Source organism: Mustela nigripes, chromosome 3, assembly GCF_022355385.1.
Source record: "Mustela nigripes isolate SB6536 chromosome 3, MUSNIG.SB6536, whole genome shotgun sequence".
Taxonomy (NCBI): Eukaryota; Metazoa; Chordata; class Mammalia; order Carnivora; family Mustelidae; genus Mustela; species Mustela nigripes.
In genome coordinates this window covers 123,646,023-123,672,119 of record NC_081559.1, presented here as the reverse complement: position 1 = coordinate 123,672,119, position 26,097 = coordinate 123,646,023, and the positions used below count along the sequence as shown (strand labels likewise).

The window sequence follows — 26,097 nt, the reverse complement described above, 5'->3', positions numbered from 1 at the left end:
GAAAACACCTGGGGAACCTTCCAACCCATAAATTCTGACTTAATAATCCAGGATGCAGCCTGGATATCGGGATTTTTCAACATCCAGGGTTGATTCTTGTATTTGAACCGTGTGCGTGCAGCTATAGCGATCGAATGTCTCGCCTCTATAACTGGCAGCCTGGGGAAAAAAGAGGAGGGGTGGGGGAGGAAAGGAGGGAGGAAGGAAGGAAGGAAAGGAAGGAGGGAGTGAAGAAAAGAGGGAAGAAAGGAAGGAAAAGAAAAGAAAAGCGGAGTCAAGGGGGCCCCAAGGCGGGGCCCCAAGGAGGCTCCACCCAGTGCGAGGGCGGAGCCTCCCCCACCTCGGACTTGGCCTAGGGCCGACGCGGAGATAAACTCCCGAACCTCGCGCAGCCGGGATCCTGCGACGCGGCGCGGGTGTCCGATCACTGCTTGTCGACCGACCGCGAAGGCTGCGTGTCCCGGGTGAGTTCCCCAAGTCCAGACCCGGGGCCGGGCGAGACCTGCGCGAGGAGGTGGCGCTGCACCCCTCCGAGGCGCCGTGGCTCTGCGCCCAGCCAGCCACCCGCCGGCTGGCGGTAAAGCTGTGGCGGGGTAGCCTGAGAAAGGGGGGTGGGTGGCGTTGCGAGAGAGGGCGCGGGCCGGTGAGCCCCGGCCTTGAGGCTGGGAGTGAGCGGGCGAGAGCGCCCCGCAGCTCTCTGCTGCCCAGCGCGTCTACCACTCTCTCCCCACCGTGCCCAGTCCATCACAAACCTCTCACCGGGGCAGCTTGCTGCGTCCTGGCGTGGGAGGCACAAGACATCTGTTTACATTGCATCAAGTTAGTTCAGCATTTTTTTTTTTTTCCAAAGTAAGCTCTACGCCCAAGATGGGGCTTGAACTCAAGACTCTGAGATCGAGAGTTGCTGCTTTCCCGACTGAGCCAGTCAGGTGCCCCAAATTATTTCAGCTTTTGAACTAAGTAGTCAGGCCTTTACACACCAAAGTGTGTAACCCGATTAAATTTAATGTGCTCTGTAACTTCCTAAGACAGAGTCTTTACACTAAAACGGAACCTTACATTTACTTTTGTTTGTAAGTATACTTACTGCCACCGTCTTTCCTTGCTATGGGCAGGGATCGTAATTTATATGCTAGCAGGAACACCAATCATAGCTCTAGCCAGTCCAGTCATTTTGCTGTTATGGTCCTGGCATTGTTCTAGAAAGGCCCCCACATTATGGGCATTAGGAGTGGAGACAGAGGTGATATGTAACTTGGCAGGTGCTGAAATCCAGCCCAACTCCTCTTGCCCCACCCCCACCCTATACACCCTGAAAGAAGGAGCTGTGTGCAGGACAATGAGAACCTTCCCCCTCACCACCAATTTGCTCAGAAATTTCATAAGGGATCTTAGGGGACAGTATTACACACCTTAACACTTTACCTGTATTAAGTTTTAACTTCCACAGCTCCCCGATTGGTGCATCCTGCAGAATCCCATTATTTAGAAAAAGAAACTGAGGCACAAAAGATAAAATATTTTAACCAAGTCTGCAGAAAAGTCAGTGGCAGATCCAGAATTCCAACCCAAACTTTAATCTCTACACCGCACTACCTGTGCAGATACTCAGCAGACACCCTAAACCCCAAATGAGAGAGACCTCAGGATGCCAAGCTATTGAGAACTTAATAAGCAGCTACCCAGACAGTGATAAGTGGTAAGACCTTGCTCCAGGTCTTACATCATGCCAGCACTGAACCGTGGAATCTGAAGTTTAGGGCCTCTGGCATTAAGAACCTTTCCCCAGGTCAGTGGTGAAACTTCTAGCCACCATATGGTGTTGGAGCCCACTGAGGAGAGAAATAGAACTCTCTCTCTTTGGCTCCTGGGTAGCTCAGTGGGTCAATGCCTCTGCCTTCAGCTCAGGTCATGATCCTGGGGTCCTGGGATCGAGCCCCGCATCAAGGAGCAGGCTTCCTCCCCTCTCTCTCTCTCTCTGCCTACCTCTCTGCCTACTTGTGATCTCTCTCTCTCTGTCAAATAAATAAAATCTTTAAAAAAACAAAACAAAACAAAAAAAACCTCTCTCCCTCTGGCATGGACTCTCATAGTGGTGTGCCTGAAAGGGGGCATGGATGAGTTGGTGTGGGTCCTCTCGTGGAAGGAGTGTTGACAGTGCCCGGTCTGCTGCCTGTGGAGGGTACCCAGGGTGTTCCATTACTGTGGGAAGGCGGACCCTCATCCTTGCAGGTCTGAAGACACATATCCCACAATTGAACTTAAAATGAGAGTCTGAAAATCACCACTTGCCCTTCAGGTCACCTTCCTTCCAAATTCTGCACCAACCCCCCACGTATGACCCCCCCATAAATAAGTCTTTAAAAAAATAATACCAGTACAAACCCCAAAGGAGGCAAAAGTAAAACCAGAAAGGGAGCAGTTACCACATAAACATTACAATATAGTTATGACTTTGAACATAAAAGCAGTCAGCGGGACTTGGGATTATTATGAAGAAAGGTTAACTATGAGAAAGAATTAACTTTTCCTTCAGGTCAAATATTGGTGAGGTTATAGTTCCTGGTTAGGGAACATTCTGTCCTGTCCTACTCAGATATGGGCCCAGCTTGGTTCTGTGAATGAAAGTTGGACAAGACACAGTCCCTGTGTCTAAGTTCAGAGTCTGCTACCAAGATAGAAGCTTAAATAACACGTCCCAGTTTCTTCTGCTATCTCAGAAAACATGAGCTCCATGTAGTCCACACACTCAGAGGGAGTGGTCACGGATGGCTTTATGTGGGTCTCTCTTCCTTTGCAGGTCTCATCCACAACATGGCTTCCAGCCTGAAGTCATCCAAGGAATTGGTCGTTTTCTTAGGAAAATCGATGATTGCTTTTCTGGAGTCTTTGATTTTCACCATCATCCCCAAACCACGGAAGAATGTTGCTGGTGAAATCGTGCTCATCACTGGAGCTGGGAGCGGACTGGGAAGGCTCTTGGCCCTCCGATTTGCCCGCCTTGGATCCGTGCTGGTTCTCTGGGATATTAACAAGGAGGGGAACGAGGAAACGTGCAGGATGGTCCGGGAAGCTGGAGCCACGAGAGTTTATGCCTACACTTGCGACTGCAGCCAACGGGAAAACATATACAGAGTGGCCGAGCAGGTAGATCTTGTGTCTTGCTGTTCCCTGGGGGTAGTAAGCCCTGTACACGGATACACTCGCGTGTACTGTCCCTTTGCCTTGCTCAGTGCAGCTTTACCTGTCTCCAACTTCCCTTTAATTGAAAAAGTTTTGGGGAGTGAGAATTAGGATTTGTGAATTGTCATTGTATACCATACACCACATGAAACACCCCAGCTGTATTGTATCCTAATCCTATAAAGTGAGGTCCATGACTATCTCCGTTTCACAAATAAGAAAACCAAGGCTTAGGGAGGTAAGTAGCTCCCCTAAGGAACAGGTACTAAGTAGCAAAGATCCAGCTCAGCCTTGAGTCTGTTGACTCCATAGTACACACTTGGCCCTGCCAACCAGGTGGTACAGACTGTGTTACAGTATAGGAGGTAGAGGGTGGCCCTCTTCTTGAAGGAGGAAGGAGACATACAGATAATGAATAACCTCTCAGTGGTCCCAGAGCTAGCCCTTGACTAAGCCAGGGCTTGAACCCATATCCGGTCTGAGCTGAAACTCCCTATTTCTACCACACCACAGTGCCTTTCATTTGAATGTGTATTTCTCTTAAGTAATCATAAGAAAATCAGAATATTTCATTCATCCTAAAGATGCTTAACCACAGTTGCTCCTTTGGTGATGATACAGCTGCACATTTAAAGAAGACTTTAAGGAAATCAAAACCCCAGTAAGCAGTGGTAAGAGGTTTTTTGTTGTTATTGTTGTTCATCGAGGCAGGTACTTACTTGCTGCCTCTTTTCCCTCATAAGGTTTTTCTCTATACCCCCATCGGCATGAGTACTCCGCTCATCACTCTCCTGAGCCACCTTTTTGGCGGCCCCCAGAATTCCCCAATTTAGTGAGAAAGAAGGAACCAGACTGGCCTGCAAAGAGCAGCCCAGCCCTATTGGAAAGTTCTTACACAGCTTCTAGCCCCTACCTCAAATACCCTTGCTGTTTCCCACCTTACTTCCTAGTGGTAAGATTGGCAAGTCATTGGCAGGTGAGTGTGCAGCTTCTGTTGAAATTTGTCTTTAAATTCTATACATCTGTGACTACCATCTCCAGTCCCACGGAGCCCCATACAGTCTGGAGACCCCAACCTGACAAGCTAGTGCCTCCCTCAAAGTGCCAACCTCACAGATGAATGTCTGTGCGCTTACAGCGATGATCACCTGGCCTGTCCCCTCATGCTGACTGCAAACAACTTCTGTAGCCACTCTTAAGCAATCTTCGGTTCATATTCACATACTGAAGACCATCCAAGCTAACTAATATTAGCAAGCTAATATGAGGCACTCTATAAATAACCACCTCTTCCCCATATCTGTGGCTTACATCTGACCAACATGCTTGGTTCAGAAATGGTCAAATGGTACATATTACCAGTTCATTATTCAGCTTTTCTTACTTATGGGTCTTAAGAAGAGTTGATTAGGTGCTCTTCGGAATTCAGGGGAAGCAAACTACTCTTCACTCATAAACTGGCCATTTGCACTTCTTCCTCTGGAGAGAGGAAAGATACCAAACGATTTTCTAAAAGTATTCCAGAGAGCAGTGATCATGATGAAAGGTTTCAGATTAGTAGGACATTGTGTCATCTCCACAGACCCCAAGAACTTTGAAAGCTAGTGTCCTCAGATCATAGTTTGACACTAAGTTCAGGAAGGTTTGCTACTTGGCAACCAAGGTAAGCAATTATTTTAAACAATAAGCAAAACAATAAACACATGAGAGTGGGGCTGTGTCATGGTTGTTTACCTTTGCTGAGGCATGTAGAAGTGTCCTGACTACATTTAATGACTGATCCCTTAGACAAGTCAAATCAGAATCAATTGACTGCATTGGTTCAACAGTGGCGGAGGGGAGGAGGGGGCTTATTTGTGACATCTATGAGAATTCTTTAAGGTTTATTTTTGCTTCCTGATGTTCAAGGTCAAGTTTCAGGATCATTTCATCTTTTAAACCATGTCATCACTAGTAGAAGCAGACCTTTCTTTATTGCCCACCACCACTAATGAGTACTGGTTGGGAAGTTCATATCAGCCATCTTGGACAGTTTAAAGTGAGATGCTGACTTGCACGATCTTCTGGCTTTTCCTTCTTTTCTTTTTTTTTTTTTTTTAAGATTTTATTTATATATTTATCAGAGAGAGCAGGGGAAAGCACAAGCAGGGAGAGTAGCAGGCAGAGGGAGAGGGAGAAACAGATTCCTGCTGAGCAGAGAGCCTCATGTAGGACTTGATCCAGGACCCTGAGATCATGATCTTAGCTGAAGGCAGACACTTGAATCGACTGGGCCACGCAGGTGCCCAATCTTCTGGCTTTTATTATAGCTGGGTTGTTTGTTGAGAAATCTCCACCAGCAGGCAGGCCCAGCTTATGTGGGAGTCTCACTAGACTTGTCATTCAGGGTTGAACACACTGTTGCCACATTCTTACAATGAGGAGAATAATGAATGCAAAAAAAAAAAAAAGAAAGAAAGAAAGAAAACTAGTCTGTTGCATTTTCCCTTAGCTGCTACCCTATGTCTCTTATAAAACAACACAGTGCAAACAAGCTTACTCTGATTGCATGGACGAGCATTTTATTGGGTTATCATTGGTCAGTAATACTTAAATATATGTCTCATACAATTAAACCTTTTTTTTCCCCTAATGTGGTAGAGGCTGAATACTCGTGATGTCTTTCCAAGCTAATTTAAAGAGCAAAGCAGACTTTGGAGCAAGATAATCCTTTAAAAAAAAAAAAAAGGGAAAAGATAAACCTATATACAAAACAGATAAAGCAATATAAACCTATATACAAAACAGATAAGGCAATAGGAAGAAAGATTATTCACATGAAAAATCTTATCACAAGTGCTTAGCCTAGTACATTTAAGGTATGATTCATAAAGATACAGTATTCATATGCTGCAAAGACACAAGCCACAGATAATGAAATCAGGTGCCATTTTGAAATTAAAGTCTGATGTTAATTTTGTCAAGTATATGATAACATGCTTTATTCAGGTGAGAGGGGGCAGTGGACACACACATCTGTTTATTTCTCTGAGATGTCATTTCTGGCTTTGCCATCCCTGACTCTGAGCAAGGCTATGAGCTTCTGATGCTACTATCCTACTGGCTTCCAGTCCACAGCCCTGTCCAGCTTTTTTTTTTTTTTTTTTTTTCCATTTGAGTATAGTTGACACACAATATTATATTAGCTTCAGGCATACATCGTGGTGATTTAACAGCTCTACGTGCTAGGGTATTCTCACCACAGGTGCAGCTGCTCTCTGCCATCCCACAAGGGTACCACTGACTATGTTCCTCTTGCTGTGATTTTATTCCTGTGATTTATTCATCCTGTAACCAGAAGCCTGTATCCAATTTTGCCTTAGGTGGGGCTAGTTGTTTCTAGCCTTGACTTTTGTTCAGCTTGAATTTGACTAAATATTTTACCCACTCTCCAAATAAAACTGATCTATTTCCAGTGCTTTTATCTGAAAATGCTACCATAAGGTGAGGTTTCCTTGGTCCTATTTATTTCATCCTCAGTTTTTCCCTAGACTGCCACTCTGGTTGGCTCAGAAATCCTTACCATGCCACCCTCATTGCTGGGGCTCAGGCCTTCCAGAGCAGTGGATGAGGTGGTAGCTTCCACCTGGCTTCAGTAATACCTCCTGCTCTGTGCCAGAATGTGCCATCCATGTAGAGAGCTGTACACACACACACACATAGGCACACACATGCATGCACACACACACACAGCTAGCATTGTAAGGGGTACTGCTGTGAGCTTCCTGTTCAGCACAGGGCAACTGCAACCAGGGGTTCTCTCTGATTGGGGGGGGGGGGGCAGAGCGCCTGCTTAGGATACAAATTACAGGAATGGAATTCTAAGCACAGAAAGGAACAAAGGGATAGATACCACCATCTCATGGCACCAATCCTGAAAAATCCTGCACTCACTTCTGCCATAATAGCCAAGATTACAAGCTAAAGATTTACTATAAATGAAAGGCTCCAAGGTCCCACGCAGAAATTATATTTCTTAAATACAAGTTATGGAGTACCTACTTTGGCCAGCATTACAGCAGCAAATGGGGCTTACTCTAATCCTCCCTTCACATATCTTAATACCTAGAAGCTGTGGTAGGGGGAAGAAAGCCAGCTAGTTGGTATAAGCAGGACAGACAGGTTCTGAGCTGTGGCGTGTGCATAAAACCTGTTTAGAAATGTCATGCTTCCTCTGTGCCTTCCTACTCTGCCCCATCTCGGTGTGTGCTGGGTCTGGATTTATATAACATGACTGTAATGCCCTCCTCAGTGATTGAAATAACCTCTACTTACCTGGAGCCTGAAAGAGGGACTAGAATGGCTCTAACTGCTCTGTTAAGGAAAGTAGCCCTGCAGTGTTGGAACCATCCTAGGGAGGGGGGAAGAACTGAGAAGAAAAGCATCAGACGTGGATCTCTGACGCACTGTACACTCAGCAGAGGAAATAAAGCATACTTTGCAGAGTACGTAACCTCCATCTGAGTTAACTAGGATAAGAAGCCTGTAAAACTATGGAAATTTACGCTTAGATCATGGAAAGAATTACTCCATGGGTGGTGTGTTGCTCTTGTTATTCAATGCAGGTTAAAAAAGAAGTTGGCGATGTCTCCATCCTAATCAACAATGCCGGAGTCGTGACAGGCAAAAATTTCCTCGACTGCCCAGACGAGTTGATAGAAAAGGCTTTAGATGTGAATTTTAAAGCACATTTATGGGTAATTATTTTTTCTTCTCATAATAAATCTAAAGTTACTCTGAATTTAGAAGTACCTTCCTCTTGTTTTCTTACAATTTTATTCACCTCTAACTAAAGCAGGGACTTCTCAATTTCAGATTTTTCCTGCTTGACCCCGATGCTCCCCCTCCCCTGCCCTGGATCCAACTTAACCTACACCTGTGTGAGCCTTTGCTCGGAAATCCTGCAAAGACAACTGTCCTATGGTTTTACTGTCATTTATTGATTATATCAGGTTCTGTCCTAGGCACTTCCTGTATAACCCTTGAAATGGCTCAGTGAAATAAGGGATCAGAGGAGTTAAAAGATTTGCTCAAGGCTACACAGAAATGACATCACATAAACTTGACAAAGGTGACCTTTTAATTTCCCAAAACTGGAACCCTTTTGAAAGTGGAAAAGATAATAAAAAATAATAATGATGATGATTGAAAAGAGAAGGTGAAAGAGAACATTATTAATAAACAAGCATTAATCAGGTCTATTCTGGGCAAACCAAGATGTGCAGTCACCTCACTCAGTATCTAATCAAGGAAAAGAGAGTTTCTACCGTAGCCTGGGTGACATTAAAGGGCACAGGACAGGTGCCGCGGACATGAAGGATCATAGCCCCTGACTTCTAATATGATGTGCCCCTTGCAGAATTTGGCTTTTCCTAGCTTTTGCTGAACCTAGTCTTGCCACACGTCCCCACCCACAGGCATGCCCCCCATTGCCTCTTTGCCCCACTGCCCTGGGTGGCTGTCTGCTGGGAGGGTGTATTTGCCGGAGACTTCTGAGCTCCCTCCACCCTCCTTACACCTCCCCGGCAGACTCCCCGCCCTGCCATCATTGGCAGCCTTCAAATGTTATTTGGACTTTGTCGGTTTCTGTCACCTCGTTTCACCAAAAGTGTCCTGGCGCTGGTGGTATTGTTGGTGTTCTGTGTTGTTTTCAGGAGAAAGACGGAAAGACTCTGAACTAAGTGAGCACCGTGTTCCTTTGGGAGCTACTGCAAGTGACTTATGTGTTCTTGTCCCAAATATCCCTCTCCTTTGTTAGAATGAAGTTAGATTCTTAGGCCAGAATGAAAACAAAACCATCATCTCATTCATAGTCTCCACTACTGTTGTGTTCTTTTTCTTCCTGGGTCTCTTCTTTCCCTGCTTTCTCTCTCTTCCTCTAATTGTCCCCAGAGTCCTGGTGTCCCTGACCCCAGTCATTCTCACTCTGGACACTCTTTCTAGGCAAGTCTGCATACGTTCTTTGAGCCCTGCATGGAGTAGGCACTTAATTGCTAGTGGGTCAGAGGGCTCCTGGTGGCCATGCTCCCAAGGGATGCGTCCCCAGGGAGAAGTAAAGAGACTCACCTCAGACCATCAGAACTCAGGGAGCTTTTCATTATGCTTTGCTGTAGACTCGCTTTGATTTTCCGCCTCTAAGTGTTAGTTATCACGTGGAAAGTCATTGTGATGCACGCAAAGGTCATTTGACTTCTATAAGAGATCCCTTTTCTCGTATTTACTCATATGATTCAAGTGTGAAAATAAATATGAAATAGAAATTCATTGAAATATGCAAGTATTCCTGTGTAATGAGTTATTTCTGTGTTGTAGAACATATCTTCTGTCAAAGCTCATTTCTCTCTCCTTTACCTTCTTTTTCCCACAGGTCCCACATCAAAGGTGAAGGTGCTCTATATTACTGAGACACAGCACACACCCATTCTTTCTAACATATCCTCTCTGCTGACATGGAATCGAAATTAGAAACCATTATTCAAAGAAGTAGAGACGAACTTTAAAACAAAATGATTTTTTAAACCAAAGCCAATAGTGGCATGTCCTGTGCACAACGTTCAGAAAAATTTGAAATCCAAATATGATCCAAGAGGTGAAAAAAGGCAATATAAATCTAAATTATCATATCTCCAGTACTCTCACTGGTGTGTGGGTTGTGCCTGCCACAGTTAAGATTCTCCCATACTTCTTGAATTATTGTCAGAATATTGTTTTTTAAAGTCACATATACATGAAATATAAGTCTAAATAAGTTGTTTTGAACAATATTGGAACTGCCGTCATTAAATACTGATTTGCCAGGTTGAACAAACTAAGAGGCTTGCTTGCCAGATGTTTACATTTTTATACCCTAGTGCCTTCAGGTAGTTTGATGAGCTTAAAAGACTCTTTTCATAACAACGATCATATAAACATCTGAAAAAAGTGTAAAATGTTAACAGTTCTTTCTTGCTCTTCTTAGACTTATAAATCCTTTCTTCCTGCTATGATCGCTAATGAGCATGGACATTTGGTTTGCATTTCAAGTTCAGCTGGATTAGTTGGAATAAATAAACTGGCAGGTAAGAGAAATGTATTATTTAGCAGTTGCAAAAAGTTTTATAACTTTATCTTACTTAGCTCTGAACAATCAGCACTCATTTGATGTACCAATGATAAAGGGTTATAAATTAAGAAACATATTCAATAAGGTAAGTGGTTGAGAACATGGTACAGCAGAATTTGCCTATCAGATTTGCTTACATGCAGGTGAACTCTGCACTTTAGAATGATTAAGTCAGCGCAATCTCCTGGGCTTTCAAAAAACAAAGAGGGGCCCCAGGGGGTTCAGTCAGTTAAGGGTTTGCCTTCTGCTCAGATTGTGATTCCAGAGTCCTGGGATCCAGTCCTGCATCAGGCTCCCTGCTCCCTGCTCAGCCAGGAGTTACCTTCTCCCTCTGCCTCTCCCCACTGGCTTATGTACTCTCCCTCTCTCTTTCTCTAGCTCTCTGTCAAATAAATAAACAAACAAACAAATAAAAATTAAAGAGGAAAAGAGAGACCTTACTGATAAATTCTATTTATGCAAGTGATTAGCATAGTCACTATCTGGGGGACCCCTGGCCCTGTTAATGGGATGGTAAGGAGAAGCACTCTGGCTTCTGAAATTTTCATTAAGTGGTCTCCTTCTGCTGGGCATGTGAAGAAAGTTTCTCCAGTCCAAGAAATCTAAAATTAACCTCTCTGCTCTCCCACTGGTTGCAGACTCTCAGCTCAAGATGGTAAGCACAGTTCAGCTCCATTATGGGAATAGAGTTCCCAGAACCATCAGTCACCCCAAATGTTATGCATCTGTACACATCTCCCCATAAGCGGTCCTCCCCTTCCTCCATCCTTCTTAGAGTTCACTAGGTTTTATTGTGACCTTGTGGGTCTCTGAACTCCTGCTGGTCTATTTGTAGTGCCTATGAATCCTTTTCCTGGCACAGTATCTCTGTCTTAGGATACAAGACTCTTCCACGCCCTGCTCACCCTAGAAGCATGTGTAAGACTTTTGTAATTCCCATGGTGTGGGTCTTGGCTCCCTGCTTCATAATCAGTGGGAGTGCTATGTAGAATGCAGATTGCCTGAGTCCGGGTTGTTTCTGCTCATCTGAATTTCAGAGATGCAAGGGCTCAATGAGGTGCATTCATGCCCCACGACTCAGGTGATCCTAGAAGCTGCTCGGGACTCCCCTCTCCCCTTCCCTTCCTCTACTGTCTAACCCGCCACAGTCTAGGAACGTGACTCTTGTTGGTTGTAGTGGCTGCCTCTCCCCAGAGGAAGGATGGCTCATTTGCCTCTTCTGACTTTGTGAGGAAAAGGAGAGTCAGAGTCCACTTAAATGCCGGTTCTTCTCCAAGTGTTCTGTGAGTTCAAGATTCAGGTGTTCACTTGGCGTGAGTATGATTGTAGACAGAAAACTCAAAACTGACATTGATGCCACTTCCCACTCCCGCTGCATTCTCAAGATGGGTAAGAAGTAGACGTTGACGTTTGCCAGTCTGTTTTTCTCCAACAAAGGGAAAGTTAGAGGTTTAGTTAGAATATAGTTAGAATACTTAGAAGAAAATTTGATCTGAGTATCATGACCCATGGTGATCTCTCTTGCCTGGACTCCTGCATCCCTTATTATTTCATTTCTTCTTCTGTGTGTCTCCCTGCCCTGATGCTCTTGAAACTCTTTGGGTCAGGGACTGGACACACATGTCATGCTCCACAGAACAGTTCACCCAGTGTCTGACCTCTCGTCAGTGTGGAAGTAAAGTCTAGCAGGGTGACCCGCAGGGGACTCCCCGAAGCCCTGCATCTCCCGGAGGACACTTGGTCCTTGTCAACAGACCTTTAGGTGATGCTGCTCCTCCCCACCCATTCCTTACTTCCTCCGGTGGGCCAGACCAAGATCATACAAAATAAGAACTCTGACATGACTGTCTTATTCTCCGTGTGTGTTCGTGTTTATGAGGAAAGCTTAATGTAATGGCGCTTAAAAACACTGGAATATACATTGGCATTGTTTGCCTTTTTCAGATTACTGTGCAAGTAAATTTGCAGCCTTTGGATTTGCTGAATCTGTATTTATGGAAACAATAGTCCAGAAACTAAAGGGGATCAAAACCACTATTGTGTGCCCATTTTTTATAAAAACTGGAATGTTCGAAGGTTGTTCTACTGCGTAAGTATGTCCTTTGATTTCAAAGAAATGACATTTTTTTAAAAATGATTGACTATTTTATATTGTTCTATTCATTAATGTTGTTTTAAAAAGGTATTTTGTAGGATTCAGCTGGATTTATAAGTGATTTCAGAATTGTTTCTTTCTTCAAATGTGTTTGTGATTAAGCCATTGAGTTTATTAATGGTTTGGGATGGTTTAATGGGATGGTTTATGAAGGCTGGGTCCAGCTCACCCCACGCCATAGCCAGATCTGCTAAGCACCCCTGCAGCGTTCTTGGCCATAGTTTCTTTCTGCCACCAAACTCCATTCTGCACTCTTCCATGATTCCACAGCAAGACTGAAAATCATGGGGGTGGGGGGCACAGATACCTAATTCTGCATCTTGTGGAGATGTCAGGAAGTTGTTTAATATGGTTTCATGCAGATACATATATTGTATCATCAGTGTGTTAATTAGAGCATCATTTGCCATTTTAAAGTTAAGTTGTCACTAGCATGTTGATAATAAAGGAGTAAAGAGAGAAATCGATCAGATCTAGAAGGGAAAGAAGTAAATAAGTGCTAATGTTTGCAGCCTTTTTTTATCCCTAATCTATAAGATTTTTTTTAGTAATTTATAATTTTTTTTTCTTAACTCCTTAGCCGTCCTTTCCTGTTACCCCTTCTGGAACCAGAGTATGTAGCTGACAAGATAGTAGATGGCATCCTGACAGACAAAGTATACTTAAATGTGCCAAAGTTTATATCCTTCGTGTTGTTCTTAAAAAGGTAACCGTATCAGCTTCCTATTACTTCTCTAACGAGCCAGTCAACAACTCATTCTCCTACCAGGAGGAGCCACTTTAAAAATATCTGTTAAGTGAATGCCCTTGGATCCCTTCCTTGTGCCTGTCTGCCAACATGACCTCAAATTCGCAGAGCCTAGAAGATGGAATTGGATCCTGCCAGCCACCTTAGTATTGCATGATTGTCAGAGAGAAGTGCATTTACTGAATGACCTGTGGACAGATCGAAGTCTTTTTTTTTTTTTTTTTAGGATAGATGGTCTTCTTGTGGGTATCACAGAGTAATTGCATTGGAACAGATATTGTGTCCACACTTCTTGAGTACAGATCCCCAGAATCAAGGGCAGACAGTAAGCCAAACATTTCAGGAAGTTATAGTATGGATATAATTGGCAATAAAGGATAAACTTGAAGTATAAGAGGGTTAAAAGCATTGGCGGTAGGGACTAAAAAGATAACCACCTCTTGAAAACACCCAAGGGCATATTTGCTTACCCTCTCTAGTCCCATTTGGATTCACATTCTAATTATACAGCACCCCCCACCCCATCAAAGTTTCTGCTTTGCAAGGAAACATATTCCGTGATTGAACCACTTTCCTCCATGGCACTGAAATGTGTCTCGTTTTAACGTTCACTGACTCTAGCTTTGCCCTTAGCGTTATGACTAATTCCTTCCCTCTTGACAGCAGTTCTTGAGTTATTTGAACATAGATAGTATGGCTGGCAGCCACTGTCCTTCTTACATAAGGAAATGCCTTTTTCTTTCCTGTTAATTGTATCTACTTTGCACAACGCACCAAAATCATTCCTATGTCCTTTCACGGACCAGGTTTCACAAGAGAGATAGAGCCGACAGGCTCTGGGAGGCGGGGCAAAGGACCTTGGACAAGCACTTTGAAATCTGGGATTATGATCCTGCGGTTTACTAAATTTGTGACTCTGAGCATGCCCTTTATTCTCCCAGCCAGTTTCTTGTTTACGATTTAGAAGTCAATGCTTGTTCGAGCTTGTAGATTAGTGAGCGTCACGCAATTTTTAGGACAGTGTGGGCGTTCACAGGAGAGTGGCTATCTGTTGCTTAATCGATAGAAGTATGTGGTATAGTAATGCCAAGTGTAAAGAACAGAGGAGTTAGTTTTTCTAATGTTTTTGAATAATCATAGAGGTTATATTTACTTTTATAAGATATGAAAGATCTACATAGTTCCTGAGAAGTACTTGGAAACAAGAAGTTCAGTAAAGGGGATGACATCACACATTCCCTCAAATATTCATTCAGTAAGCATTAAAGAGTGCCTAATGTGTGCCACAAATTGCTGATCGTCCTAGGACCCGGGGTTACAGCAAAGAAGGAGAGAGAAAAGAGTCCTTGCCTTCACTGAAATTTTCTTCTTATGGGGTGGGTGGCAGGGAACAGACAAAAAAGTTAAGTAAAAGAAAAGGCATGCTGGGTAGTCATAAGTTCTAGGAAGAAACAAGCAAGCAAGAAAGAGAAATCTAAGAGTAGGAGGCAGGCGGTGATGCAAGTTGAGTTTGGCCATTCAGTGTGTTGCTTAGGAGAGGGATCATGGACGAGGTAAAATGTGACATCCTAGAGAGCCCACAGATGGACAGTGAGCTGAGTGTCCTTTCCTTTCCTCTACTCTGAGGACAGGTCTTAGGTTTAATGTGCCTCCCCTTGCTCTGCATTGTGACTGTCAGAGGGGTGGGGTCTGTGCTGTCTTGGGAACGGTGAGTAGGCATGGAGATGAGCAGTCCTAGTTAGGTCTTGCCAAAGGTTCTGGGACCTATCTAATCCCACAGGAGTGCCAGAAACAGAGACCGAGGACTTCATTTGATTCCAGAAGAAACAGGCTCAAGAGTTAAGTAATGGACCTGGGATGGTTTGTGAGTGACAGGGCTAGGATCCAAGCTAGGCTTATCCGACTCCACAAGGCTTCACTGCTTCCTGTCAATCATGATGTAGTGCAGTGAAGCTTTGGAAACCGATGTGAGAAGTGAGTTGAGTAAACGTAAATAAAGCCAGAAGAGTTAGAAAGGCCCTGAGCCAGTTCCCCCCATATAGTGGACAAGCCCCAAGTGGTCCTAAATCACGCACACTGATGTGTGCACATGCCAGTGACTCTCATCTGCAGCAAAGTCAGTGACCCTGCATCTCGGCCGAGTTGGTCGAGGCGCTTCCATGATAGTAACCAAGAAAACTTCTCTTGTGTTCTCTTTAGTATCTTGCCTGTCAAGATGGCAGTGCTTACGGCTGACTATATGGGCGCTTTTAATGTGATGGACAGCTTTGTTGGCAAGAACAAGAAAAACTAAAGACCAACTCCATGGCTGATACCTGGCATTCCATAATCCTATTTCAAGAAAAGCATTTTTGTCCAACAGTGTATCTGGAAACTACAAGTACCATTCTTTCTCTGCTCTCTGGACTATTTTCAACCAATACCTTTGAAAATAATGTTCCTATCTGCTTTCTGGTTGTTGTTGCTGTTGTTGTTTTAGTTAAAAAAAGGAAGAGCCTATTTTTGTCATTTCTGCTTGCAACTGATTTGTTAAGAAAATGAATCCTGTCTCTCATGAACTGCCCTTCACTTTGGTCATTGGGGACGAGGCCCAAGCAGAAGAGGTGGCTTTGCTTGAACCTGCAGCAGGGTACGGTGAGGAGTGAAGAGGATGGATGAGTACTTTGCTTGAATGCCCTCTAAACAGAGGACACAGAGTTCAGGGTTCCCTGTCACCTTGAGTCCCATGTCCTTCTTTCCAAAGCCAGCCATACAAATGCTCTGTTCTACATGTCCCAGGTACTCAGACTACATACCAGTCCCACTCAGGGTATTTCAGGGGCCACTGTGCCCTGCACATTCCCTGAATGAACTTAGTAGACAGTGATTTTCAACCAAATTCTGTGTTGGAGCATTTTTTTTTTCCCTAGAAGAGATTAAAGAATGGTTGCTTCTTATTCGGAAAATGATGTTCCACTGAGTTAGATGAACTGCTGCCTAGTGGACTGGAAAACATATTCATGTGATTACTTTCAAATGTTTAATTTAGTATTTCAGAGTGGGATTCATGTTATATTTTTCCACAGAATGGACAGGTCTATGAATTGGCATTCATCTGTGATGCCTTCATTTCAGATCTATTGTATGCTTACAGTTTAATGAACTGGCCAACTGGAGATTGGAGATTAACTATAAAAGGAAGATTAAGAAAAATATGTTAATTACCATATCCCTGAAACTCCTTCCCAGGCTGGGAGGGGCATCTGCCTTGCGAGAAAAACAGGAGCCTTTGTCTCTCACCTTCTTTTGTGTGGGGAGCAGAAAAGGATGAGAAGTGCCTCAGAAGACTCTGTGAGATTCAAAAGAAACAAGTCATGAATATCTTGGGGGTAAGATGCTCTTAGAAAGGCAGTGGCCTCAGGGAATGTAGAATCTGGAATCCACTGTGGACTGATTTATCTTGAGCTGCCTGAGTGATTCTGACAACTCTGCCCCTATATTTCTTGTCTGTGCAGAAAGCCTCCAAAAAGCGGGGGGGACAACAACTTGTTTTATAATTATAAAAGTAATAGCTGAGGTTTTATTGTGCCTGGCACAAATCTATGCCCCTTACACATATTAGTTCTCTAAACAAGCATATCACACCACTACTCGAAGAATAATAAAGGTATTTGGTGTATGCTGAAGAATAAAAGGCATTTTATTTCACAAGAGTGACATCCTACTCAACTGCAGACATGTACCAAGCAGCTCAAAAGGCCCTCTTAGCCTAACCAGCTAATGTTCCAAATCCTTGGTTAACAAGGTTAATTAAGAGAGAGGCACAATATTGCTCCCCTATTACAATTCCAAAAGCGTACATTCCAGGGGCCTGTCTATTTAGCTGAAGAATAAAGAAGAGACTCAAGGGATTTCCAAGAACAAAGGTCTGGGGCACAGTGGGCAGCCACCACGTCGTCACAACATTAACAGCAATTTTTTCTAATTGGAGTGCATCTTGGCTGAACTGCTACAAAGGCCTGAAATTCAATTGTGGTTTTACAGTACCCATGAAATTGTCTAAACAAATTTGGATTTACTTGAAGAGCTTCTATGAGAAGAGACCACATGTAAATTACAGCGTTCTAGAGGGTAATCTACAACAAGGTGACTTCATCCAAGGGGAGCAAGTGCTCTCCGCATTGGTTTCCCAGCAGTTTCCACTTGAAGTTTTGCCCTAATGAAGCCATGATCAAAAGCCTGATGCCTAAGCAAGTCTTGAGACGTGGAAGCCTCAAAGATCATCCAGAATGACATGATTTGGCATCCAGGAGTCAGCTGCTGCTCAAGAACTGAGAAGAATTCTTGACATTAGAAGGAGTTTGGCTGGATACAAATGTGCAACCATGCCCTTGTTCTGTTCCTTTGGGTTTTACACTGTGATGCAGTATTAGACCACAACAAAGTACTGTGGGCTGGGGAGCTGAGACAACAACAATTTATTGCCTTACAGCTTTGGAGCCTGGAAGTCCAAAATCAAGGTGTCAGGTGATTTGTTTCTGTGAGAACTCTCTCCCTGGCTTGCAGAGAACATCCTTCTGTGTCCTCACACAGCCCTTCCTTTGTGTGTGGGTGCAGAGAGGGAGATCTCCCTCTTCCTCTTCCTGTAAGGCCGCTAATCCCATCATGAGGGCCCCACTCCCATGACCGGATCTATCCTTAATTATCTCCCTGAAGCCTCATCTCCAAACACCACCACACTGCGGGTTTAGGGCTTCACTATATGAATTTGGGGAGATATAAACAGTCCATGATAGAAAAGGAAATCCAGGCTATACATGATCTTTACACTCCTCAGTGTTCTAAGACTGAGGTAGTCATGATTTGTCAAATGAAGTCATTTAGAATCTTAGAGGTAGAGTGACTCAGATGTTTGGAAATAAACAAAAACAAAAAACCCGAATAGCAACCTCCAAGAGTTAGCACTTGAGAGAAACATGACCAAGAATTTGGGCCAGCAAACAAGAGCTGACATGAGGCAAAATGTCCCATGCAGAACTAGTTTGTGAAGAGCTCTTATGGTGGTCTCCACCTTCATTTCTGGGATAGTGGCCTGTTTGGGATTTATTCAAACATCCCAGCTCACTTCCCTCCCAAGCTACTGAACAGTTTCCTTCTGCTATGAACATGCCACAGCTGAGCCACTGAGATTGCCATTCGTGGCCTGGATTCCTTTTTTTTTTTTTCCCCTCATAAGTTTGCTATCAACTTGGGGACCAAACCAGTAACAAGTGCACCAGTCATTGGTGCTCAGCCCTTGTGATGGTAATGTGAGTGTCCTTGCACCTGGACCCCCTTCCTCTGGACCAGTACTAAGTAAAGCAGTGATGGCAGAGGTAAGGTCCCTCAGCTCCGTGTCCTCAGTTCCTGCTGCAGGGCTTGAGCTTCATTGGTTGGCCTCACATTGTCTTCCTCCTAGCAGTTTCCAAAGGCTAGCCTTGATCTCCCATGGGGCCTCAACTCAGAGCCAGGCAGATCTGTCCCCCTTCGCTCCTTCTCTTCCCCCTGTTGGCCTTTCTGTGCTTCCTTCTTCTCAAGTCCACCACAACCCATCCCATCACCCACTCTTTCCCAAGGGTAACTTCTCTTGCCTCACCAAGAAAATGGAAGTTGATAAGGACAAATTCCTTCAGCAACCCAAACTGATATCTTCACAGGCACTTCCTTCTGCCTTCACCTCCCTGCTCTGGTTGACCCTGTGGCTTGCACTTTCCTTCCAGTACTTTCCAGGGCTTTTCTCCCACACCTCAGTATCTCCACCTCCAAGCTTTCCCTGCATCCTGTCAGTGTACTAACCACTGTGTGAAGCTGAAAACTAGCAAAAATAAATTAACTTTACAAAAACCTCCATCCCACTCCATCCCAGCAAATCTCTCTTCATTGGTAACATCATCTAAAATACAGCCTAGAGGAATTTGTCCATCTCCTCTCCTCACATTGGTTCCTAAGCCACCCTGCTTCCACCTCCAATGGGTCACAGCGATTTCTCTGAAAAATGGGGATTTCACTCCACATCTTATTTTCTTCTTAGGACTGATATTAACCTCTCTGCCCTTGTTCTTGGTATCATCTGCCTACGGGCCTGTTCTGCTGTCCCCTCCTCAAATTATTAATGTTTGTCAGGTTTTTGTCCTTGGATTCCTCAATGTGTAGATCATGCCCCACCCCCAGGACTTCTAACCATGTCCACTGTTCCTCCTTCTGGGCTCTGTCCATTATTATCAGCAAGATGGCCACCATCATGGCTGCTTTCCAGGCAGCAGATGTAGGAAGGGACAAAGACTAAAGAAATAAAGGCATCAATTTGTCTTTTAAGAATATTTCTAAAAGCAGCCACACAACATTCTTCAAACATTTGGGCCAGATGCTAGTGAGACTGGGGATTGTAGTTTTTCCTACAGTAGCCATGACTCCATCTAATAACTAGAAGAGTGGGGAAAAGGGCATTCAAGTCATCTTGGTCACAGACTCTCCCAAGTCACAGCTGGGGATTCAAATAAGTTTAGCTATGCAACTTGGGTCAAGTGAGGTGAACTTTCAGAAACCCTTTTCCAATTCTGCCAATGACTGTAATTCCTCATATGATTGTTGTAGGGATTGAGGTGACAATTATAAAATGCCTAATGTAAGGTTGGTTATATACTCAATAAACACCTGTCTCTACTATGTCCCCTAACTAAATTCTGACCTTGAACTTCCAGTTTGTGAAAATATGTGTGGTACTACTTGAAATCTCTTTATCTTACAATTATATTGACACTTTCTAACCTGTATATGAAAGGTATTTTAGTATTTCATGGTGAGAAGTGGAATTATTACCTCTGGATGAACATTTGTGAAGGTTACAGCATTGAGAAACAAGTCCACTGGAAGGCTGATGTCTAATCAGAAGCTAATAGAAAGCTCCCTTTCTCCCCACTCCATACTATACACCAACAGACACCCAGCATAGCAGCAGATTACATTGCTATAAGTCACATGCTCTCTCTCTGAAAAGAAATACTTAGGGAAACCCAAAGATTACAGAGGAGACAAAAACAAGGATGCTAAGGGAATTTGAAGTCTTTGGCACTTATGGCCACAGAGAACATTGAACAAGCTCCTAGCCAGATAACATCAACGCTCACACCAAAAGCCTACTTACCCCAGTTTCTATGACCCAATAAAATATGCTCAGCTTTCAACAAAAACTCACAGAATGTGCCAAAAATCAAGAAAGAACACAGTTTGAGGAGACAGAGTACCATTTGACCCACACTCAGATATAACAGAGATGTTCAAATTATCAAGAAAAGAATTTAAAATAACTATGATTCCTGTATTAAGGGCTCTGATGGAAAAGTAGATAAGTAGATAAAGTAGATGTTATCCAGCTAACAGGCCTTTTTCCTCTTTCCACAACACCTGAGTCATGTTAATACAGGGAATTTTGGAAAGCCCTTAGGAATGGGGGCTGATTGCCAGGGGAACCAACCATGACTAAAGGGTTGGAATTTTCAGACCCACACCCCAGCCTCCAAGGAATGAAGAGGGGCTAGAGGTTTAATCAATTGCCAGTGGCCAATGATGTAATCTATCATGCTTAAGTAATGAAGCCTCCTTTAAAACACAAGAAGGCAGGCCTTGGAAATATTTCCATGTTGGTGTATGCTTCTACCTGCCTGGAAGATGGTGCACTCCATTCCATGGGGACAGAAGTTCCTGCACTTGGGAACTTTCTGGGATTTGTGTACCTCTTCCCCTAGCTATTCACCGACATCCTTTATAATATCCTTTATCATAAAATGGTAGACACAAGTAAATGATTCTCTGAATTAGTTGAGCCTTTCTAGCATATTAATCAAACTGGAGGAAAGGAATGGGAACCTCCAATTTATAGCCAGTGGCTCAGAAGCACAGATAACAACCTGGACTTAAAATTGCCTTCTAAATGGGGGAAGACTTGTGGGACTAAGGCCTGTCGACTTTAAAGTAAAACAGCCAGTTATTTTACCGCAAAATGGGTCTATTCAGGAATAACAGAAAATGCAATTCAGGACATGCCATGGCAAACCATAAAGTCTAGAGATCAAGGAGAGGAAGGTTACTTTCCAGAGAGAAAGAAGAAGGTGGGAGGGGCTGCTTTGAATGAAATCCGTTGGAGGCAAGTGAGAGTTCTAGGCTCTGATGGTTTCTCATTGGCTAAGTTGTCGTGTTTTCTTATTGGCTGAGCTTATTGCTGTGTCAGGAGTCCTCAGACTGGAATAGTAGAGTAGGCTCCTTCTGCTAGTAGTGAAAGGTACATCTTTTCCCATCGGGGTTGTGACTACAAGTGATAGGGCATGAGAGCTCCCATTTCTGGCCTCCTGACTCCATTTTATTTATTTATTTATTTATTTATTTATTTACTTTTTAAGACTTTATTTATTTATTTATTTGACAGGCAGAGATCACAAGGAGGCAGAGAGGCAGGCAGAGAGAGAGAGAGAGAGAGGGAAGCAGGCTCCCTGCTGAGCAGAGAACCCGATGCGGGACTCGATCCCAGGACCCTGAGATCATGACCCGAGCCGAAGGCAGCGGCTTAACCCACTGAGCCACCCAGGCGCCCCCTGACTCCATTTTAGATGAAGTTTCCTTTACTGGGTTTCACATTTCCCCCTTTTGTTCAAGATCTTTCTCTGAAAGCATCCTTGAAATAAGAGTCAGGTTTTCCACATTTAGCAGTTTTGCTCCTTGTGCCTGGAAGAACATTTCCTTGTGATGTCCTATGTTGGAGGGAAAGTAGGTAACAGTTGGAAAACATGTAAGACCACATTTGAGTAGCAAGGAAGGTTAGGGAAGAGCACTTTCAGGTACTTCTTATCTAAAGTCTGTATCTAATCAAGGTCATAAATGTTAGAGCTCATCTAGAAGCACTGAGCCTAACATCACCCTATTGGGTATGTCATTTCTACAAAGGTTTGACAGGCACAGGTACAAGACTTTAAAATAATAATGTAAAACAGAATCAAAAGTACTATGACAAATGCAGCCTGTATGATGATTCTAGCCAGGAGTCCAAACCTGAAGGTAACTAGCTAAATGGATTTAAAAAAAGAAGGTGTCATTAGGTGAAATTTGTTGTACCCAATGGACTTATTCCTTGATTCTGTGTAATTGAATTTCTACCTCTCCAGAGGCATTTATCCAGGTGCAACAGGTGGGATTTGCTTTACACAAACACCTTATTTAGCAAGTAGGTACGCAAGGGCAATACAGCTAAGACTACTTTAGCCAATGAGTCAAGTGATCTATTTTCGGCTGCTACTGCTTTGGCTGTGGAATCAGCTAGCACACTTAATGTTAGGGAGAGATTTCTGATCCTCTTTCATTGGCACTTACTTCAATATAGGGGAGAAAGTCTCTCCTGGTGGAAGCAAACCCACAGCCATGTATACTTCCTGGAACTTCCTGTTTAAGACATCTATGAAGGGTTAATGAGGGAAACCAACTGGAGGCCTCTGATTTATTATGGATGTTGACAAGGACAGTTGAACATCCCAGTAAATATTAACCTTTATCTCACCAGCTATCTAAATATTCATATGCTCACAACTTAAAGCAGGTAGAGTGCAGAGAAATCCAACTAAGGTCGGTTATTGCTATATCTGTTAGCTGGAATTTCCTGATTGATTTTTTCAAGCCACAGATTAGAGAAATTTGGATGATATTCTGTGAGGTACCATCCCATCCAAAAGGGGTCTCTTTGGAAAATCTTACAATGAGAAGTTAGCCCGTTTGTATTTCCCTTTGGTACAGGGGACAGATCATAGGAAAAATTGGTTACAAGTAAGTCTAAGGAATCTTTGGCATGAACAGAACAGGATTTCTGGTGACAAGTCTAATAGAAAAGTCACCCCCCCTTAACAGTAACCAGGGAGATACAAATAATGATGTTCTCTTCCCAGGCCAATCTAAGAGTAAAAGATGTAAAGAAAAGAATAAAAGATTTTGTGTTTAGTTAAAGTAGGAAGTCCTGATCCTTTGAATTGGGAGGAAGCAGTCTACCTGATGTCGGGTTATTGTCTTCCTCGTCGATTTGATTTGGAGGTCACTGGCATTTGCACAGGAGGGAGGGGATATCAGGCAGAATCTTCTTCCGGTGTGAGATGTGTAGTCAAGGCTCAAGTCCCTGAAGTTCGGCTGCCATTTCAGTAATGAACAAGACCTGCTATAGTGCCCTCCAAGACCTAGGAGCAGTCTTTGTTCTTACTGATTCCAAGTCAGAAGAGTGCGACAAACCTGGAAACATTAGTTTGGAGAGTTGTAGCCAGATATATGAGGAAACTGGAAGAGTTCAGGATCCAGTCCAGTTTACTGGTATTTAACAAAACCTCAAAGACAAGTAACAGGACCAGAATCAAATAGAGACAAAGGTGCAAACACAATTTTTCTCTCTGTAAGTATGCCCATATTTTGCCAAAGATAATCACAGTAAAACTCACGTGTTTGCATTAAATTTGCCCAGGTTATTCACATAGCTGTGCTGAAAATAATGACTGACCATGTAAGTTCTTTTTAAGACTGTTTTTGCTGGAACTTTTCATAAGGAGTCTCAGACTGAACTATCAGGCACTGAGGCCAGGAAGTCACACCAAGACTGGCCATTAGATTTACCTATAACTGCATTCCAGTCAAGGCCTTGGCAATATAGCCAGTGTCTCTGATTGTGTCCTGTTATAAGGAGAACATATTTTTATTGAACTTACGCAAGTAACAATAATGTCATGAAAAAAAATACTCAAGAGTTTCCAAATTCCAGAAGGACCAGGGAGGGAGAAAAAATAAATGTTTTCATCTTTCTTTACAAAGGTATACTTTAACGAATTGCTGTAAATCATAGATAACTTAAGAAAAAGTGCTCCTTAATCTGAAAAAACCAAAGCATCAAGGAAGGAGCAGTATTTCAAAGAGTCATAGTAATTATAATCACCCTCCTTAGTTCATTTAGTCCCCTATAATTTGTACTTGTTCTGCCTGAATCTAGTTTGTCCACTAGTTCTGGAAATTCTTAAGTCCAGTTTTATCATCTTAAAGTTATCAGAAACCTGTATTTGTCACAAAAAAAAAAAAAAAAAAAAAAAAAAAAGTCCTCTCCATGAATCTCCTTAAAGATCAGGTACTTTTTCAGGAAAACATGTAAAAGCTTCAGCGAAAAGCAGTAACTATCTGTAAAAAGACTTAAAGATGCTTATTTTTAAACATCTGATGAGAGTTCATTATAATGGAATTGACAAGTAAATTTGCTTATTTCTGTAACATGCAACATTTGAAGATAACAATTAGAATTTATGACTGATAACATTATACTGGAACATAAGAGATTTCCAACATTTCACACAATTTCAGGAATGCTTATAATGTATACCTACACAAATAAAACATAAAGAAGGCTTAGTATTACTTCTCATTCAACAGCACTTCCTACATAATTTAACATAACAAATTAGTGTAATTAGTTTAACATCTTCCTTTTTATAAGAAGAGACAACAAATCTTTTGAGAAGCTCCATGGACTCTCTGGAAAATCCAAATGTCAGTTTGACTACAAAAGACAGTATTTAGAATTTTATTTGAAGGAAGTTATTAAAAAATATCAAAAAGGTTTAAAACATTTGATCAAATAGCATCATAGGTCACTGTGAAACAATACTTAGTTACACATTTAACCACAGGGACAACTAAAGACTTCATGAACAAATATAGAAGATTACATAGCTATGAGCAGAACTTAGCTCTTTTAATATAGTGAGTTCTACCAGATTTAAGACAATTAAAGACCTGATTCAGACAACAAATACAGAAAACTATTTTGATATAAAGATCACTCAAAAGGTAAGGAAACCCCTGTTTACAATTTCTTATTAAAATTTGACCAACAGGGGTGCTTGGGTGGCTCAGTGGGTTAAGCCGCTGCCTTCGGCTCAGGTCATGATCTCAGGGTGCTGGGATTGAGTCCCGCATCAGGCTCTCTGCTCAGCAGGGAGCCTGCTTCCTTCTCTCTCTCTCTGCCTGCCTCTCAGTGTACTTGTGATTTCTCTCTGTCAAATAAATAAATAAAATCTTTAAAAAAAAAAAAAAGTTGACCAACAGGATCACCTGGGAGGTTCAATCAGTTAACCCTCTGCCTTCGGCTCAGGTCATGATCCCAGGGTCCTGGGATGGAGCCCCGCACTGGGCTCCCTGCTCATCAGGAAGCTTGCTCCTCCCTCTCCCTCTCCCCCTGCCCCAACTTGTTCCCTCTCTCTCTCTCTCTCAAATAAATAATTTTTTTTTAAAAAGTGACCAGCAATTCAAGAAAACTTGTCCTTTCAGTAGATGAAAGAAAATTAAGGGTTGGTTTTATATAAGTACAATTATCGATATAAAAGGTTTTTTCTTTTTTTAAACCTTGAAGTTCATTTATCTTGACCATGCATGAAATTTCTTTCCCAAGATTCCTTTCCACAAACCTTCTACAAGTTTTTCCATCTTTTGTTTTGTTTTGTTTTTTACATTCAGATTTTGTTCTATGTTTTTCTGCTCTAAATAGTCTCACATTAGGACAAAAATACTTCCTTTTCCTTCAACAATAATGCATCTCTATTCTTCATACCTTCTCTTACTGAAAACACACATCCTGCTTTCCTTGCATAAGATGTTTCCCCTATTATTCCCAGTAGACTTAATTACATTTATTAGAATTTGTACCTCACAGTTGCATTTATTCACACCAGAAAGAAAACAACATGTCTACAAGCACACAGCAATGCTCTGTGTTGCCATCTAACAGAGCTTACTGAGATTTATAACCAGGCTGATGGTCCATCTGATGTGTACTCCAAGTAAAGATGG

The 26,097-nt window shown here is 42.8% G+C and overlaps 1 protein-coding gene across 1 annotated transcript; it reads left to right on the top strand.

Annotated features, from left to right (window-relative positions):
• The first annotated feature begins 330 nt into the window (after window positions 1-330).
• SDR16C5 (short chain dehydrogenase/reductase family 16C member 5) lies at window positions 331-15,735 on the top strand. The gene is made up of 7 exons (XM_059392859.1): window positions 331-464; window positions 2,801-3,147; window positions 7,788-7,919; window positions 10,181-10,280; window positions 12,269-12,413; window positions 13,060-13,185; window positions 15,427-15,735. The coding sequence occupies exons 2-7, from the start codon at window positions 2,815-2,817 to the stop codon at window positions 15,518-15,520; spliced, it is 930 nt and encodes a 309-aa protein (XP_059248842.1). The 5' UTR covers window positions 331-464; window positions 2,801-2,814; the 3' UTR covers window positions 15,521-15,735.
• The last annotated feature ends 10,362 nt before the right edge of the window (window positions 15,736-26,097 follow it).